This window comes from Procambarus clarkii, chromosome 53, assembly GCF_040958095.1.
Source record: "Procambarus clarkii isolate CNS0578487 chromosome 53, FALCON_Pclarkii_2.0, whole genome shotgun sequence".
Lineage (NCBI taxonomy): Eukaryota > Metazoa > Arthropoda > Malacostraca > Decapoda > Cambaridae > Procambarus > Procambarus clarkii.
The window spans coordinates 7,160,003-7,178,984 of NC_091202.1; the positions used below are offsets into that span (position 1 = coordinate 7,160,003).

Sequence of the window (18,982 nt, forward strand, 5' to 3'; positions counted from 1 at the left end):
AGTAGCCAGAACGCACTTCTCAGCCTACTATGCAAGGCCCGATTTGCCTAATAAGCCAAGTTTTCATGAATTAATGTTTTTTCGACTACCTAACCTACCTAACCTAACCTAACCTAACTTTTTATGCTACCTAACCTAACCTAACATATAAAGATAAGTTAAGTTAGGTTAGGTAGGGTTGGTTAGGTTCGGTCATATATTTACGTTAATTTTAACTCCAATAAAAAAAATTGACCTCATACATAATGAAATGGGTAGCTTTATCATTTCATAAGAAAAAAATTAGAGAAAATACATTAATTCAGGAAAACTTGGCTTATTAGGCAAATCGGGCCTTGCATAGTAGGCTGAAAAGTGCGTTCTGGCTACTAGGTACGACATATATATATATATATATATATATATATATATATATATATATATATATATATATATATATATATATATATATATATATATGTCGTACCTAGTAGCCAGAACTCACTTCTCAGCCTACTATGCAAGGCCCGATTTGCCTAATAAGCCAAGTTTTCCTGAATTAATATATTTTCTCTAAATTTTTTCTTATGAAATGATAAAGCTACCCATTTCATTATGTATGAGTTATTTTTTTTTTATTGGAGTTGAAATTAACGTAGATATATGACCGAACCTAACCAACCCTACCTAACCTAACCTAACCTATCTTTATAGGTTAGGTTAGGTTAGGGAGCCAAAAAAGTTAGGTTAGGTTAGGTTAGGTAGGTAAGGTAGTCGAAAAACAATTAATTCAAGAAAACTTGGCTTATTAGGCAAATCAGGCCTTGCATAGTAGGCAGAGAAGTGTGTTCTGGCTACTAGGTACGACATATATATATATATATATATATATATATATATATATATATATATATATATGTCGTACCTAGTAGCCAGAACTCACTTCTCAGCCTACTATTCAAGGCCCGATTTGCCTAATAAGCCAAGTTTTCCTGAATTAATATATTTACTATAATTTTTTTCTTATGAAATGATAAAGCAACCCTTTTCTCTATGTATGAGGTCAATTTTTTTTTATTGTAGTTAAAATTAACGTAGATATATGACCGAACCTAACCAACCCTACCTAACCTAACCTAACCTATATTTATAGGTAAGGTTAGGTTAGGTAGCCAAAAAAAGCTAGGTTAGGTTAGGTTAGGTAGGTTAGGTAGACGAAAAAACTTTAATTCATGAAAACTTGGCTTATTAGGCAAATCGGGCCTTGAATAGTAGGCTGAGAAGTGCGTTCTGGCTATTAGGTACGACATATATATATATATATATATATATATATATATATATATATATATATATATATATATATATATATATATTTATATATATATATATATATATATATATATATATATATATATATATATATATATATATATATGTCGTACCTAATAGCCAGAACGCACTTCTCAGCCTACTATTCAAGGCCCGATTTGCCTAATAAGCCAAGTTTTCATGAATTAATGTTTTTTCGTCTACCTAACCTACCTAACCTAACCTAACCTAGCGTTTTTTGGCTACCTAACCTAACCTTACCTATAAATATAGGTTAGGTTAGGTTAGGTAGGGTTGGTTAGGTTCGGTCATATATCTACGTTAATTTTAACTCCAATAAAAAAAAATTGACTTCATACATAGAGAAAAGGGTTGCTTTATCATTTCATAAGAAAAAAATTATAGTAAATATATTAATTCAGGAAAACTTTTCTTATTAGGCAAATCGGGCCTTGAATAGTAGGCTGAGAAGTGAGTTCTGGCTACTGGGTACGACATATATATATATATATATATATATATATATATATATATATATATATATATATATATATATATATATATATATATATATATATATATATATATATATATATATATATATATGTCGTACCTAGTAGCCAGAACGCACTTCTCAGCCTACTATGCAAGACCCGATTTGCCTAATAAGCCGAGTTTTCATGAATTATTATATTTTCTCTAATTTTTTTCTTATGAAATGATAAAGCTACCCATTTCATTATGTATGAGGTCAATTTTTTTTATTGTAGTTAAAATTAACGTAGATATAAGACCGAACCTAACCAACCCTACCTAACCTAACCTAACCTATCTTTGTAGGTTAGGTTAGGTTAGGTTGCCGAAAAAGTTAGGTTAGGTTAGGTAGGTTAGGTAGTCGAAAAACAATTAATTCATGAAAACTTGGCTTATTAGGCAAATCGGGCCTTGCATAGTAGGCTGAGAAGTGCGTTATGGCTACTAGCTACTAGGTATATATATATATATATATATATATATATATATATATATATATATATATATATATATATATATATATATATGTCGTACCTAGTAGTCAGAACGCACTTTTCAGCCTACTATGCAAGGCCCAATTTGCCTAATAAGCCAAGTTTTCATGAATTAATATATTTTCTCTAATTTTTTTCTTATGAAATGATAAAGCTACCCATTTCATTATGTATGAGGTCAATTTTTTTTTATTGGAGTTAAAAGTAACGTAGATATATAACCGAACCTAACCAACCCTACCTAACCTAACCTAACCTATCTTTATAGGTTAGGTTAGGTTAGGTAGCCGAAAAAGTTAGGTTAGGTTAGGTTAGGTAGGTTAGGTAGTCGAAAAACAATTATTTCAAGAAAACTTGGCTTATTAGGCAAATCGGGCCTTGCATAGTAGGCTGAGAAGTGCGTTCTGGCTACTAGGTACGACATATATATATATTTCGTACCTAGTAGCCAGAACGCACTTCTCAGCCTACTATGCAAGGCCCGATTTGCCTAATAAGCCAAGTTTTCATGAAATAATTGTTTTTCGACAACCTAATCTACCTAACCTAACCTAACCTATAAAGATAGGTTAGGTTAGGTTCGGTCATATATCTACGTTAATTTTACTCCAATAAAAAAAAATTGACCTCATATATAATGAAATGGGTAGCTTTATCATTTCGTAAGAAAAAAATTAGAGAAAATATATTAATTCAGGAAAACTTGGCTTATTAGGCAAATCTGGCCTTGCATAGTAGGCTGAGAAGTGCGTTCTGGCTATTAGGTACGACATATATATATATATATATATATATATATATATATATATATATATATATATATATATATATATATATATATATATTTTTACCTAGAAGGGGTACCACCTCTGGTGCAAGTGTAGGGACCCATAGCCTCGGAGAAGAAAATAAAGAGTACTCAGAGAAGACCTTGTGGATCCTCACTGAACACTTTGATATTTTCTTCTCCTACCACCCCTATTCTTTTGTTAAGTGTGTATATTTATCTAACTTTATTTGAAAATGTCATTACACAAAAAACATTACAATATTGATTACATGCAGGGTACAAGGCTGCTTGTCACAAGTTGAACAGCTCCTCCAGCTCCTCAGATGGCGGGCAGGAACCGTGGATGCAGTGAGCATTTCCTCTCTGGATTGCCACACTAAGGCGCTGAAAAAGAAAACTGGCAGCTCTAGGGTCTCTAGTTGTTTCGATTAGCTTAGATCCCAACTCCTTCAAAAAGCTAGCAGCACTTTTACCCCAGGCACCAAGTGTCTCTGAGGCAATGGGGACAAAATTGTAGTGGTGCTCAAGGTCTCTGTATTTACGTGACTTGGCCGCTTCCCGGTGATTAGCAGCTCCTCCTGCTTGTGTAGCACTGAAGTCAACATAGGTATTGGCTAAAGTTGAAACGCAAGTGTAGTCCCACACCAACTGTCTACCATTCTTCCAGGGGTTCACCGTAATTCCGTCTGGGCGACCGACAGGCTCATCAGAGTTGCGGGACATTAGGTAACGGGGCTCTCTCTCTCTGCTGGACAACCGGCTGTGGTAAGGCTTCTCTTAATAATGTCATTAACCTCGCTGTGTCTTGCATGCCATACTCCCGTCTTTTGGCAAAGAAGGCCATGCCGTCCATATCTGTCGGCCTCTGCCTCGCCGCAAATACACCTGTATTCGGTGTGGATTGGGGCAGCTAGGCGGAGAGCCACGGCAATTCGGAGGGCCTGCGGTGTGAGACGGGTGCCGGTTGCTGACATTGGGGTTGCTAATAGGAAATCACCTGCATGGGGAGCTGCTACAGCTCTAAGTCGGGCAGTGTCATGTGGTGTTGTCGCAGCTTCTAGCAAAGTTGCAGCTTCTTGGTCGGCAATGGGGCGATCCCAGCTGGATTGCTTATGGGCTTCAGAAGGTGGTGGTTGGGGTGCTGGTCCTGCGAGAGAGACCCATTTGGTTGTGCAGTCTGTGAAGCTGGGATCATGTACCCCTGCCTGTTGAACTAGGTGCTCAGGTAGGATTTCCTTCACCAAGTTGTCAGACCCCACTGAAGAGGACAGGAACGCTGGTACAGCAATTTGTGTTGCTGTTCGCATGCCAAGGCCCCCAAGTCTGACAGGAAGGGAGGCCTGTTTCCACTGTAAGTCGCTGAGGGAAAGATTGAGGGCTTTTTCTAGTGTTGATTTCAGCAAGATGTCGTACTCTTCTAATTTAATATTGTTGAAAGATGGCGAACATCTTAGAAAGTAGGTCAGCCTGGGGAGGGACAAGCATCTGGTGATGAGGTAAAGTGCATCATGAGCATCGATGTCTTTAATCCTCTCGTTCATCCTCTTCAGGTCAGTGATCTTCTTACCAAGGACCCCGTCGATGGCATTCCTTCCAAGAGGAGCACCTAGGAGTGTGCTGTCCTCAGGGTTGGTTGTATGAATGTCAGGCAAAACAACCTTTATTTGCTCTATTATGTGCTGGTTGGTGGAGGTTATTTCGCACTTGGAAGGGTTCAGAGTGAGGCCTAGGCTTGCTCCTTGCTCCTGAACTATTCTTATGTCGTCCAAGAGTGAGGCTGGGGAGCCGGCTAGAGTACCATCGTCCAAAAACCAAGTGTTGAGCTCACTGGACAGGTTATTGGTGACTTCCTTGATAACTAGGCAGAAAAGAAAAGGAGCAAGGGGGTCACCCTATTGGACACCTTCTTGTGATTCAATTTCTTGTTCCCCAAAAAGCAGAGTTAGATTCTTGCTGTAGCATGAGTTTACAAACGGGTAGAGGGAAGGAAAAAGGCGATGAACTGCACTGAGTACTGCCTCCCTTCTAACCAGATTGAAAGCATTTTTGATGTCCAGCTTTATCAGGGCTTTTTCATTCGTAATGTTGGCAATGTAGGCTCTAGCTGCATGAGCCGCTGCCTCACACCCTTGGGGAATGCCAAACCCAAGCTGTTTTGACTTCAGCATGTCGGCTGTTGCCTGACTAACTGCTCTAGCAGCAGCCTTAGCGACGAGACGCCGGAGTGAATTGCCCACAGCTATCGGTCTGATTCCTCCATCTTTTTTCCTCAGGGCACAGAGGGTAGCGCCAAAAAAGAGAGGCCGTATGGTCTCTGGTATGTTGCCAGCTAGACATGTGTTGGCGAATCTAGTTAGTTCCAACAGGAGGCCCTGTGCAATGTCTCCCAGTGCAGGGTTGAGCATTTGTTTGATGTGGTTGGGTCGTAGTCCTGTGAACCCACCTGCTGATCCTGGTGGGAAGGATAAAGCTGCTTTGTGCACCATGGATTCGAGCACACACAGGGGTTCTGCTCTGGTGACACCGACTAGGGGAACACTGTCGTCACGAGGAGCTCTGGGTGGGTGTTTTTCCCTCAGGGCTTGTGCTGTATTGGCATCCCTGGTGGCAACTGTGTCTTCACTGGTGATGACTCTGATCGCCCCTATTGTGTTGCCTTCTTCTATTTTCTTGCTGACTGATGCTCTGATTTTGGATGCCTCGGTTCTGCTGTTGATACCTTTCCTGCCGTGGGTGTTTTTGGCACGGGTGGGGAGGGGTGCCTGGTTGTCCTCTCTAGGAAAACTATTTATAGCCATAATGACCGACGAAGCTAGTGATTTGTCTCTCCTTGCAGGGACAGCTAGGCATATGTTTCCAAACAGGAGAAGGTTGTGCCATGCTTGGATAGTTCCGGGGAGTCATTGACCTTTTTCAAGAGGCTGGATAGTTTGGCTGCTGCCTGGGGCCGGGCAGCTTTGGGGATATATATATATATATATATATATATATATATATATATATATATATATATATATATATATATATATATATATATATATATATATATATATATATATATGTATGTATGTTGCCTCGCTTGTCAATATAGCAAACGTCGTGCCATGCTACTTGCCCACACCTGAATAGTGCTCAGACTTTGTCTTCTACAAGACGTATTCCTCAATTACCATAGGAACATATCTGTTCTCCTGCACATAATGGACTCTTACAGCTAAAAGGTTGAATGCGTCATGATGACGTTTCAATGGCGCACGCATTATCGACTTTTACATCTGTCTATTATCCAAAATGCTCCTTTTAGAGCTTCACTCTGCCAAACTTGATATCACATCTAACTACCTCACTTTAATAACTCATCTTGTCCATACAACAATCACAAATATAAAACCACTGAAGTCCATGTCACCTCATTAGAAAATAAGAACAGAAACCTTTCCACAGATACCTAAAGGTGGTGCAGACATGAAATAATGGAGGCGTTGGAGGTTACATGTCGAATTTGAACGAGAAACTACATGACGACAAGCTAGCCCCCCGCAAACATTCAATTTACAGATCACAGATTGGCTGGCTGACCAGTGCCGGGTCAGGGTGTGCGTAGCGACCTGGTCCTTATGTTGATCCGGCTGTTGGTGTGTCCAGACCGGGGGCGCGACCCGCTGGCCGTTTGCTTGGTGTCATGGGGACATCCCCCTCCCCCCCTCCTTCACCTTATTCGCTGTTCGGAGATGATTGGCCTAGAATTCTCAGGCAGGGCGTCGTACCTAGCAATGGAAGTGGTTATCCTGGATATGTTCCGGGTGAATGTGATGGATGTTTGTGGGGTGCAGCTCCTCACGAAATATCGAGCGCTTGTGAAATTCAGCTTTCGGCTGTTTTCTTTTCCGACTTTTTTCCCCGTTGGTAGCTCCCGACCTGTCGCCTTGTGATGGTGTGGTGGAAGAGCCTTCCCTGCCGTCTGCTACCCTTGTGGTATTGCCGGGTTCATCGGCCTGTGTGCCAAAGGGTGAGGCTGGTGACGTGGATGCTGGGGTGGTGGTGCGTGCAATCTCACCCTCACCGCAGGCTTCCTCGCCTCCACCGGCTCCCTCGCCTCCTCCCGCGGTGCCTACCCTCGTCTTCGGTGTCAGCTGTGAATTGTGGACTTGTGCCCTCTGTCGTCGAGTCTGCTGTGCTGCGGGATCGTCGCATCCCCGCCAGCCGCCCACGCCATGCGCGGCGTGGTGCTGCTGGCGGGGAGGCTCTTTTCCGCTGGCTCCTGTTGGAGGTGATAGTTCCGATGATCAGTGACCTGTGACCAAGCGTTCTCGGACAGTTTGGGGAGTGTCACTCCCTCATGAGTGGGCTGCTGTGCGTGAATATGGGGAATCTGAAGATTCTGAGGGCTCCTCCTCTGTGGAGGGCGATGTTGTAGTGTGGGGAACGGGTGTGGTGTCGGGCGGCGGTTTGGGCCCCTGCGAAGGTAGTGGCGGAGGTTCTCGTGCCTCCTGATGGTGCTGGTGCGCGTCTCTGTGCCTCCTCCTGCTGTGGGGTCCCCAATGTGGGGGGTGGTCCCGCTTCCTGTGCAGGATGCTGCAGAGGGTGATGCATCTCAGAACCTTGTAATGGTTCTCAAAAAGGATGTCCGCCATGGGGGTTCAGTGCCGGCGCCTGGGAGGGTGGGTATTCTGGATATTACCCTTGATGTGTACCCCCCTGTGAAGCCTGCTCCCGAAGCGTTGCCGCCCCCTTCCAGTGCTTCCGCGCCTAGTTACGATGTTCGGCCTGTTGATGTTTTGGATGTCGACAACCTGCCCCTCATGTGGGAACGAGTGGCGTTGGTCCCCCTGTGCCCGTCTACTATTTGGGTCCCCTCGAATACATGCCTTTGTGTCCCGGGTTCCAGATGATATGGAAAGCTCTCGAGGGCGGTTTCCTCCTGCGGACTATCCTGCTGTGTGGCTTTGTTGGGAGGCGTGCTGTGTCAGGATTCCGGAGGCGGAGTATCCGGATAAGTACTAGTTGGGATGGCGTGTGCCAGGATGGGGGTCTTTCAGCCTCCCCCCCTCGGAACTTCCTTGGTGGTGTGAGTGGTTAGCGTATGTGTTGTGTCCTTATGTTGCCTCTGTGTGTGTGTGTGTGTGTGTGTGTGTGTGTGTGTGTGTGTGTGTGTGTGTGTGTGTGTGTGTGTGTGTGTGTGTGTGTGTGTGTGTGTGTGTGTGTGTGTGTGTGTGTGTGTGTGTGTGTGTGTGTGTGTGTGTGTGTGTGTGTGTGTGTGTGTGTGTGTGTGTGTGTGTGTGTGTGTGTGTGTGTGTGTGTGTGTGTGTGTGTGTGTGTGTGTGTGTGTGTGTGTGTGTGTGTGTGTGTGTGTGTGTGTGTGTGTGTGTGTGTGTGTGTGTGTGTGTGTGTGTGTGTGTGTGTGTGTGTGTGTGTGTGTGTGTGTGTGTGTGTGTGTGTGTGTGTGTGTGTGTGTGTGTGTGTGTGTGTGTGTGTGTGTGTGTGTGTGTGTGTGTGTGTGTGTGTGTGTGTGTGTGTGTGTGTGTGTGTGTGTGTGTGTGTGTGTGTGTGTGTGTGTGTGTGTGTGTGTGTGTGTGTGTGTGTGTGTGTGTGTGTGTGTGTGTGTGTGTGTGTGTGTGTGTGTGTGTGTGTGTGTGTGTGTGTGTGTGTGTGTGTGTGTGTGTGTGTGTGTGTGTGTGTGTGTGTGTGTGTGTGTGTGTGTGTGTGTGTGTGTGTGTGTGTGTGTGTGTGTGTGTGTGTGTGTGTGTGTGTGTGTGTGTGTGTGTGTGTGTGTGTGTGTGTGTGTGTGTGTGTGTGTGTGTGTGTGTGTGTGTGTGTGTGTGTGTGTGTGTGTGTGTGTGTGTGTGTGTGTGTGTGTGTGTGTGTGTGTGTGTGTGTGTGTGTGTGTGTGTGTGTGTGTGTGTGTGTGTGTGTGTGTGTGTGTGTGTGTGTGTGTGTGTGTGTGTGTGTGTGTGTGTGTGTGTGTGTGTGTGTGTGTGTGTGTGTGTGTGTGTGTGTGTGTGTGTGTGTGTGTGTGTGTGTGTGTGTGTGTGTGTGTGTGTGTGTGTGTGTGTGTGTGTGTGTGTGTGTGTGTGTGTGTGTGTGTGTGTGTGTGTGTGTGTGTGTGTGTGTGTGTGTGTGTGTGTGTGTGTGTGTGTGTGTGTGTGTGTGTGTGTGTGTGTGTGTGTGTGTGTGTGTGTGTGTGTGTGTGTGTGTGTGTGTGTGTGTGTGTGTGTGTGTGTGTGTGTGTGTGTGTGTGTGTGTGTGTGTGTGTGTGTGTGTGTGTGTGTGTGTGTGTGTGTGTGTGTGTGTGTGTGTGTGTGTGTGTGTGTGTGTGTGTGTGTGTGTGTGTGTGTGTGTGTGTGTGTGTGTGTGTGTGTGTGTGTGTGTGTGTGTGTGTGTGTGTGTGTGTGTGTGTGTGTGTGTGTGTGTGTGTGTGTGTGTGTGTGTGTGTGTGTGTGTGTGTGTGTGTGTGTGTGTGTGTGTGTGTGTGTGTGTGTGTGTGTGTGTGTGTGTGTGTGTGTGTGTGTGTGTGTGTGTGTGTGTGTGTGTGTGTGTGTGTGTGTGTGTGTGTGTGTGTGTGTGTGTGTGTGTGTGTGTGTGTGTGTGTGTGTGTGTGTGTGTGTGTGTGTGTGTGTGTGTGTGTGTGTGTGTGTGTGTGTGTGTGTGTGTGTGTGTGTGTGTGTGTGTGTGTGTGTGTGTGTGTGTGTGTGTGTGTGTGTGTGTGTGTGTGTGTGTGTGTGTGTGTGTGTGTGTGTGTGTGTGTGTGTGTGTGTGTGTGTGTGTGTGTGTGTGTGTGTGTGTGTGTGTGTGTGTGTGTGTGTGTGTGTGTGTGTGTGTGTGTGTGTGTGTGTGTGTGTGTGTGTGTGTGTGTGTGTGTGTGTGTGTGTGTGTGTGTGTGTGTGTGTGTGTGTGTGTGTGTGTGTGTGTGTGTGTGTGTGTGTGTGTGTGTGTGTGTGTGTGTGTGTGTGTGTGTGTGTGTGTGTGTGTGTGTGTGTGTGTGTGTGTGTGTGTGTGTGTGTGTGTGTGTGTGTGTGTGTGTGTGTGTGTGTGTGTGTGTGTGTGTGTGTGTGTGTGTGTGTGTGTGTGTGTGTGTGTGTGTGTGTGTGTGTGTGTGTGTGTTTGTGTGTGTGCGCGTGCCTTTTGGTGTTTGTTTTGCGTATGTGCCGTGTGTTTCTTTTTGCCGCTTCCTGTGTGTTTCGGTATTTTTCATGTATGCATTGGGTGTGGTTCTGTGCTTGGTTCCCGGTTCCTGTGCGTTCCGGTGTTTGTTTCTGTTTGTGTGTGTGTGGGTGTGGCCGTTTTTTTCTTCCCGGTTCCTGCGTGTTCCGGGTCTGTGTTTATGTATGTCTTGGTTTTTTGCATTGTATATAAGGCTCTTCTGGCTTGGTTTGTCCCTAATGCTTTATATGCTATTCTGTGTATACCTTTTGTGCTTCCTGTGTACATGCCATGTTTTATATATTATGTTTTGTGCTTGTTTTGTATTTCTGTTTGTGTTGCTCTGCGTTATATTCCTGTTCTTGCCTTTATGTTTTGGGCCGTACTTGTAGTTCCTGTGGAATCCTTATTGTTCATTTGTACTGTTCTTTGGTATTTTTTGTAAGTTTTTTATTGTATTTATTATGCTCTTTTTTATAAATAAAAAATAAAAAAATTTAAGATCCCTATTGTTACCTGCTTACAATTTCCTACAAGGTTGGTACATCTTGTTATAAAGTTTATTTTGACGTGTTAGATAGTTGTAACAACTTGTCAGAAGGTGTTACAACTTGTTATAACTTTGTAGCAATGTTGTACTTTCGTCATGTGTTTGGCGGGGCAGGTACCGACAGCGTCACAATGTGCATATACTGTCTATGATTACGAGCTCACCTCCCAGCTCCCAGAGGTGAACCCTGAGGTCATAATATATTGCTCAGCTTTCGTAGTCTCCCTTACACACACTCAGTTCTTGAGCAAGACTGAACACTTGGACTCTTCTCAAATATATCTTTCACTAATAATGATTTACATTATTGGAATGACGAATGAATCATCACTCCCTGATGAATTAAAAAATTGTCCAAGATATGCCCTGTTCAAAAGTAACACCAAAAAGTACCTAATTTCATCTTCATAGTTTCCTACTTTGTGCTTCGAACTCTGACTGTTTCTTGTACTCCCACTTCCCCAATATTTGTACTTAAGACATATATCCTTGCCAGTGTTATTACCTCTGTCAACTTAGATTGTAGATGTTTGTTGATATAAGACCTTGCTACAATGTACCTTTCATCTTACCTGATATGTTAGATTAAGGACCAGCCCGAAATGCTATGCGTGTTAGTGACTTTGCATGGCAAAAAATACCAGTCTTATGTAATAACACCAACCTATTGTACCTTCTTGCAAATAACAATTAATATTATTATTATTCTTTTGAAATATATAACAACTGGACCAGAGCAAAATATATTTCGTATTGAGTAATTTCTGATGGAAAACTTCATACTTATTGAACTTGTCCAGGAAGAGAGGATGATGGGTAGTGATCTGGAGACCACGAGCTGCAGTCCACCAGGCAATCCTCACTATCCTAGCTCCTGAGGCACTGTACGGCAGGTTCACATACACGCTCAAACTAACATCACAATGCCTGATTAAATATGGAAAGAACCGACTTTAGTCATTATGTTGCTGCGTGTGTGGTTATATTAACCAAACTGTATAATATATACACATTCCACGTGATCACAAAGTGTAAATATCAATGAACATTATAAATAAGATTATTATATTTATGTTTCGGGATATAATTTGAAATTAGAAGTTGTCTTTAATATAACTGAATTCTCAATGCTATTGTTTAGAAATAGTCTCTAACAATAGAGACTGTATATCAGTCATTTAGCACTACTGTTATGAAGCAATTCAGTTATGGAGCAATTGTTAGAAACTGAAGTTAAAGAATGACAGGTGCTCTAAGCAAGAGAAAGTTGTGTTTGTTCCTTTAATTATTTTTTCATATAATTGGTCATTGCAGTGAAATAACTGGCAAATCTACAGTCCAAAACCTAGTAGGAGAAATAAAAGTATATCATGGAGTTTAAAATATTGACCCAACGAGAGTTCTTTGGAAACAAAATGTAATGATTCACATATTTGTATTCAATGGAATAAATTCTGATGTCATAAAATTGACATTCTCTTACAGGGAGAGAATCAGTATTATTTCTTTTATGCTTTACCTAGGGAACCGTGACGAGTCACCCAAGACCAGCAGCATTGCATTCATCATGGAGAAGGTCCAGTGAGAGCTCAGGAGACCCTGCAGGTGGTGGAGGTGGAGGCGGGTGACGACCAGGAGCCTCGTCGACCACACCAGGAGGCGGCCCTTGAGGGACCAGTGAGCGAAGGCGGCGAGGAAGGCGAGGTCGTCGCTCACGACGACCACCGTCAAGCACCACGACGCCTGCCGCACCTGTTGACGTCAACATGGTAGCTGTTATGTGACAGTGACCTGCTAGCCTTCGTTGTGATGTGTGAGTGACCTGCTAGCCTTTGTTGTGATGTGTGAGTGACCTGCTAGCCTTCGTTGTGATGTGAGAGTGACCTGCTAGCCTTCGTTGTAATGTGAGAGAGACCTGCCAACCTTAGTTGTGATGTGAGGGTGACCTGCACGCCTCAGTAGTAATGTGAGTGTCCTACCCGCCTCAGTAGTGAGGTGATAGTGATCTGCTGCCTCAGTAGTGATGTGAGAGTGACCTACCCACCTCAATAGTGATGTGAGAGGGATCTATTCGCCTCAGTAGAGATGTGAGAGTGACCTACCCGCCTCATTATTGATGTGAGAGTTGTGGGACTGGAAATTTCTTGAATCCCTAAAATAAGGAACTTACTATTAACATTACAACCCCTTAGCTGTCTACAGTGGCACTAGTAATATTCAGTGGCCACTAGGAAGCTGTTGTTTTCTTTGTGGGATAGTAGACTATATATATTCTCAATGTTCCCTAGGTGGCTCAGTTTCAGGGTGATCCAACAAGAATAGTGCTGCTTTTATTTACCGTCTGATGAAAAATTACCATTTTTCCAATTGGTAAAAAAATAAGAATATGTACAGTATAATGCAGCTAGCAGTGGTACAGTTACAAATTATTTTAGACTATCCTTTTGATCTGATATCTTGCCACATGAATTATATTATAAACAATGACAAGATTATTTAATTCTCTATTTCTATGAATTTATATATTGTAAATGTATACGTTAATTTGCCCTAAGCAATTGCAATAAATCAGATATTTGTTAAATATTGATTAACCTAGTTAGTATAATTTTATTTTAGTGGTAACTAATTTATTTACTGAGGTGAGCTTGTAAGCTCATGGTATAACCACACCTGCAATTAATTGGGCTAGTTGTTCAAAGATATTAAATCCAATATCCCTGTTACTACACCACCAACCTCCTTTATTTTTTTAGGATGCAAGTATAGAGCTCTATCTTTTTGTACTAAGATTTAACCCTCTTGTTGGGCTAGAGTGGGTAGTGTTGTTTACTACCGGTATTGAAGTGATGTTGTTGAGGCTGTGTGAGGGTGTAGGGCATCGCTTCTGAGGTATTGGTGACCACACACTCCTCTCACAGTTTCATGGCAAGACACACTTATATCACTTTAAATAGAGTGTCATGCTGTTTATGCACATCATAGCCACCCCCTCATCATAACACGCTAATGTAAACACACACACACACACACACACATGCGCGCACAAACCAGTCTACCGCCAACCTCACCCCTCACCCCTGTTACTGACCTTCTGTCCACACGCCTCCTGATTGCCCTCCTTCCTCTCTCCCTCGCTTTCCCTCGCCCCCTCGCTCTCCCTCTCTCCCCCCTCACTCACTTTCCCTCACTCCCTCTCCCTCCGTCCCTCCACCAGTTAATCCCACCCCCCACCGTGCCACCCCCACAATAAACACACACACACAAACACACACATGCACATTGTCTCCTGCAGCACATATCAAGAGGATAACATCAGCGGCATATGCCAGGCTGGCCAACATACGAACGGCGTTCAGAAACTTGTGTAAAGAATCATTCAGAACTTTGTATACCACATATGTCAGGCCAATCCTGGAGTATGCAGCCCCAGCATGGAGTCCATATCTAGTCAAGGATAAGACTAAACTGGAAAAGGTTCAAAGATTTGCCACCAGACTAGTACCCGAGCTGAGAGGTATGAGCTACGAGGAGAGACTACGGGAATTAAATCTCACTTTGCTGGAAGACAGAAGAGTTAGGGGGGGACATGATCACCACATACAAGATTCTCTAGGGAATTGATAGGGTAGATAAAGACAGGCTATTTAACACAAGGGGCACACGCACAAGGGGACACAGGTGGAAACTGAACACCCAAATGAGCCACAGAGATATTAGAAAAAACTTTTTTAGTGTCAGAGTGGTTGACAAATGGAATGCATTAAGAAGTGATGTGGTGGAGGCTGACTCCATATACAGTTTCAAGTGTAGATATAATAGAGCCCAATAGGCTCAGGAATCTGTACACCTGTTGATTGACGGTTGAGAGGCGGGACCAAAGAGCCAGAGCTCAACCTCCGCAAGCACAACTAGGTGAGTACAACTAGGTGAGTACACATACAGGTCAAGCGGGATGGTAAGACAATAGTACAAAGCTGGAGGAGAGGGACTGGACGAGTCACACATGGAGATAATTGCTAAGGCATGGAAAGAAATCAGTGGGGAATTGAAGGACCTGACAAACTATATGTAAGATGCAGATAGAACTAAGTGCTGCATAAGAGGAGATAAAACGCCTAAAAACAGGCCCTCCTCCGACTCTGGCCCAGGCAACCAACCACCAGGTACCAGGAGATGTAGCAATGGCAGGACCCCTACAATTGGTTCAACCTTTGCTGAAATACTGAAGAGCCCAGATGCTATGTGCACAGTCAAGGAAGTTGTAATGAAAGCAGTAACCTCACAGGAGGCAGCTAGATGCACGAGCCAGCTAATGGAAAGGAAAAGAGCTGTAGTAATGATAGGTGTGAAGAAGCGTGAGGGTTCCACAAGGGAGGACTGGAGGACTAAAGACAAATCTGCAGTGTCAGGGATATTAAAGGAGATAGGAATGGAAGGGGCTGAACGAGACATAGAACAGTTTTTCCGGATTAGCCAGTACAACAGAGACAAAAAGAGAGTGATCAAGGTAGTATCGAAGAGCGAGGTCATCGAAGAGGATATCCTAGTAAAGAAGAGAAAACTGAGATATGCAAGGAATTACAAAGAGGTATATCTTCAGAGGGACATGACCAGGGACGAGATAGTAAGGACAGCAGATGCAAGGAAAAAGGTACAGGGAGAGGGATGGGAGCCAGGCAGGGAACCTCAGCCTCCAAATCAGCAATCCCAGAGGGGAGTGGGGAACCCCAATCCAGCTACTCGGGAACCCCAGAGGAGGCTGCAACACCCCAGCCCACCACCCAATAGGGTCCCCCCTAACCCCCAGCACAAACCCTTCCTTGCCCCTGCACAATGCCCATCATATCACCCAAATCCTCCCTCTCCCCTTACCCGAGTATCCCCTGCTTTCCCAGCCCCTGGTATTCTTCCTGTCCCAGGCAGGCCCAGGCCAGAACTAAGCCCTCCATCTCCCACTCCACCTCCCCCCAAGCCCCCCCCCTGTCCCACCACCCACCACAGGAGGGCGTGCCCTCTCCCCAAGCAATCCCTGCTCCCTCACCCACAGGACTTTTTCCTGCCCCAAGCAGGCCTGAGCAAGACCTAAGCCCTCCATCCCCCACTCCACCTCCCCCTGAACCCCTGGCAACTACCTCACAGGAGGATAAGCCTACCCAGGTAGCAATGCCCATGGAACAACTTCAACACTTGTGGGGAGTGAGGGTGAAATTGGATATAAGAAAGTGAGCTTCAAGGTAATGTACTCAAACATTGATGGGATTACCAATAAAGCAAGTGAACTGGCAGAAAGGGCACAAGAAGAAAACCCTGATGTAATAGGACTCACAGAAACAAAATTGTCAGGAGTCATAACAGATGCTGTGTTTCCAAAGAACTACTATATAGTAAGGAAGGAGAGGGAAGGGAGAGGAGGTGGAGGAGTGGCCCTGCTGATAAGGACTGGAGTTTTGATGAGATGGAAATTCTGGTCAGTGATGGGTTAGAGATTACATAACAGGAACTATAACAATGGTTGGACCTAAGATAATAGTGGCAGTCATTTACAACCCTTCCCTTAATGACAGAAGACCCAGACAGGAGTTTGATAGGAACAACATGGCAACCAATAATATAATAGAGAGAGCAGCTTCAGTTGCCTGCAGGAATGGCTCAAGACTCTTAATCATGGGTGATTTCAACCATGGAAAGATTAACAGAGAGAATGAGGACCCACATGGTGGTGCAGATACATGGAGAGCTAAACTCTTGGAAGTGGCAAAAAGAAACTTTCTGAGCCAGCATGTCAGGGATCACTCACAAGAGTGAGAGGCAATGATGAAACAAGCTAGACTCGACTTGATATTCACCCTGAATGAGTCAGAAATAAGGGAAGTCAAAGTTGAAGCCCCCATAGGAATGAGTATCCACAGTGTTCTGACTTTTGAGTATTTGGTGGAGGTAGGGATAACCTATCCAAGGATGGAAACGGAGGGGAAAAGACTAAATTAACGAAGAGGAAAATATGACAAGATGAGAAACTTCCTAAGGGGAATACCATGGGAAATAGAACTTAGAGACAAGAATGTGCAGGACATGGTGGATTTTGTCACCCAGAAGTGCCAGGAAACTGCAGACAGGATTATCCCAGTCCAAAAGGAGAAAAATTAAAAAAACAGAAAAACCAATGGTTCAACCAGGAATGCAAGGTAGCGAAGCAACTGAGTAAAAGAACATAGAGAAACTACAGAAATAACAGAAAACCGGAGAACAGGGAGAGACACCAGAGGGCCAGAAATGAATACCTCAGAGTGAGGAGGGAAGCAGAGAGACAGTATGAAAATGACATCGCGAGAAAAGCTACCCAACCAAAGCTGATCCACAGTAACATCAGGAGGAAAGCAGCAGTGAAGGAACAAGTGATGAAATTGAAAAAAAGGGGAGAACAGATACACAGAGAATGACAAGGAGGTGTGTGAAGAACTCAACAAGAGATTCCAGGAGGTATTCACAAAAAAAGGAGAAACTCCTGCACTAAATGAGGAGGAGGCAAACCAAGCAACCTTGGAGGAATTTGACCTCACCAGTGATGAGGTCAAAAGGTGTCTGCTGGAGCTGGATGTGACAAAGGCTGTTGGGCCTGACAGAATCTCACCATGGATACTAAAGGAAGGGGCAGAAGCCCTAAGTGTGCCACTCTCTATGGTGTATAACAGGTCACTGGAAACAGGAGACCTACCAGAAAGTTGGAAGACAGCTAACGTAGTCCCAATATACAAGAAGGGTGACAGGCAAGAGGCACTGAACTACAGGCCAGTTTCCCTAACTTGTATACCATGTAAGGTGATGGAGAAGATCGTGAGGAAAAGGCTCGTAGAGCATCTGGAGGGAAATAACTTTGTAACGCACCACCAACATGGGTTCAGAGATGGTAAATTGTGCCCTCACAGGTTTAATAGAATTCTATGACCAGACAGCAAAAATTAGGCAGAAAAGAGAAGGGTGGGCCGACTGCATTTTCCTGGACTGCCAGAAAGCCTTTGACACAGTACCCCATAAAAGGCTGTTAAAAAAGTTGGAGCAACAGGCAGGATTAAAAGGGAAGGTGCTCCAGTGGATAAGGGAGTACTTAAGCAACTGGAAACAGCGAGTAACGGTGAGGGGGCAGACATCAAAGTGACGCGATGTCACCAGCGAAGTCCCACAGAGCTCAGTACTTGGACCCATCCTGTTTCTAATATATGTAAACGATCTTCAGGAGGGTATAGACTCGTTCCTCTCAATGTTTGCTGATGATGCAAAAATTATGAGAAGAATGAAGACGGATGAAGATAGATAGAGACTACAGGATGACCTGGACAAACTAGCGGAATGGTCTAGAAAATGGCTGCTAAAGTTCAACTCAGGAAAGTGTAAGGTTGAGATTAGATTAGATCTAGAAAGATTAGGCAAAGGGAGCAGGAGGTTGAACACAAGGTGCCATCTGGGAGGTGAAATCCTGCAAGAGTCAAATAGAGAGAAAGATCTGGGGGTTGATATCTATCACACCGCACCTGTCCCTAGAGGCCCACTTCAAAAGGATATCATCAGCGGCATATGCTGGACTGGCCAACATAGGAACTACCTTTAGAAACTTGTGTAAGGAATCGTTCAGGACCCTGTATACCACTTATTTCAGACCAATTCTGGAATATGCAGCTCCAGCCTGGAGTCTATACCTAGTTAAACACCAGGCTCGTCCCGGAACTGAGAGGTATGAGCTACGAGGAAAGGCTAAAGGAGCTGAACCTCACGTCCCTGGAAAACAGAAGTGTAAAGGGAGATATGATAAACACCTACAAAATTCTCAGGGGAATTGACAGGGTGGACAAAGACAAACTCTTCAGCACGGGTAGGACACGAACAAGGGGACACAGGTGGAAACTTAGTACCCAGATGAGCCACAGAGATGTTAGAAAGAATTTTTTCAGTGTCAGAGTTGTTAATAAATGGAATGCATTAGGCAGTGATGTGGTGGACGCCGACTCCATACACAGTTTCAAATGAAGATATGATAGAGCCCAGTAGGCTCAGGAATCTGTACACCAGTTGATTGACAGTTGAGAGGCGGGACCAAAGAGACAAAGCTCCACTCCCGCAAGCACAACTACGTGATTACACAACTACAACTACATTTATGTGTAG

At 44.0% G+C, this 18,982-nt stretch overlaps 1 protein-coding gene across 1 annotated transcript in view; it reads right to left on the reverse strand.

Moving 5' to 3' along the window:
- The window catches only part of LOC123752126 (uncharacterized), a 70,256-nt gene extending 57,106 nt beyond the window's left edge, over window positions 1-13,150 (reverse strand). Inside the window, exons 1-2 of the mRNA XM_069304698.1 lie at window positions 12,339-13,150; window positions 11,603-11,746 (exon numbers count right to left, since the gene is read on the reverse strand). Coding sequence (XP_069160799.1) covers window positions 11,603-11,746; window positions 12,339-12,388 — 194 coding nt within the window. The 5' untranslated portion in view covers window positions 12,389-13,150. The remainder of the gene's footprint in view (window positions 1-11,602; window positions 11,747-12,338) is intronic.
- Between the last annotated feature and the right edge of the window lie 5,832 nt (window positions 13,151-18,982).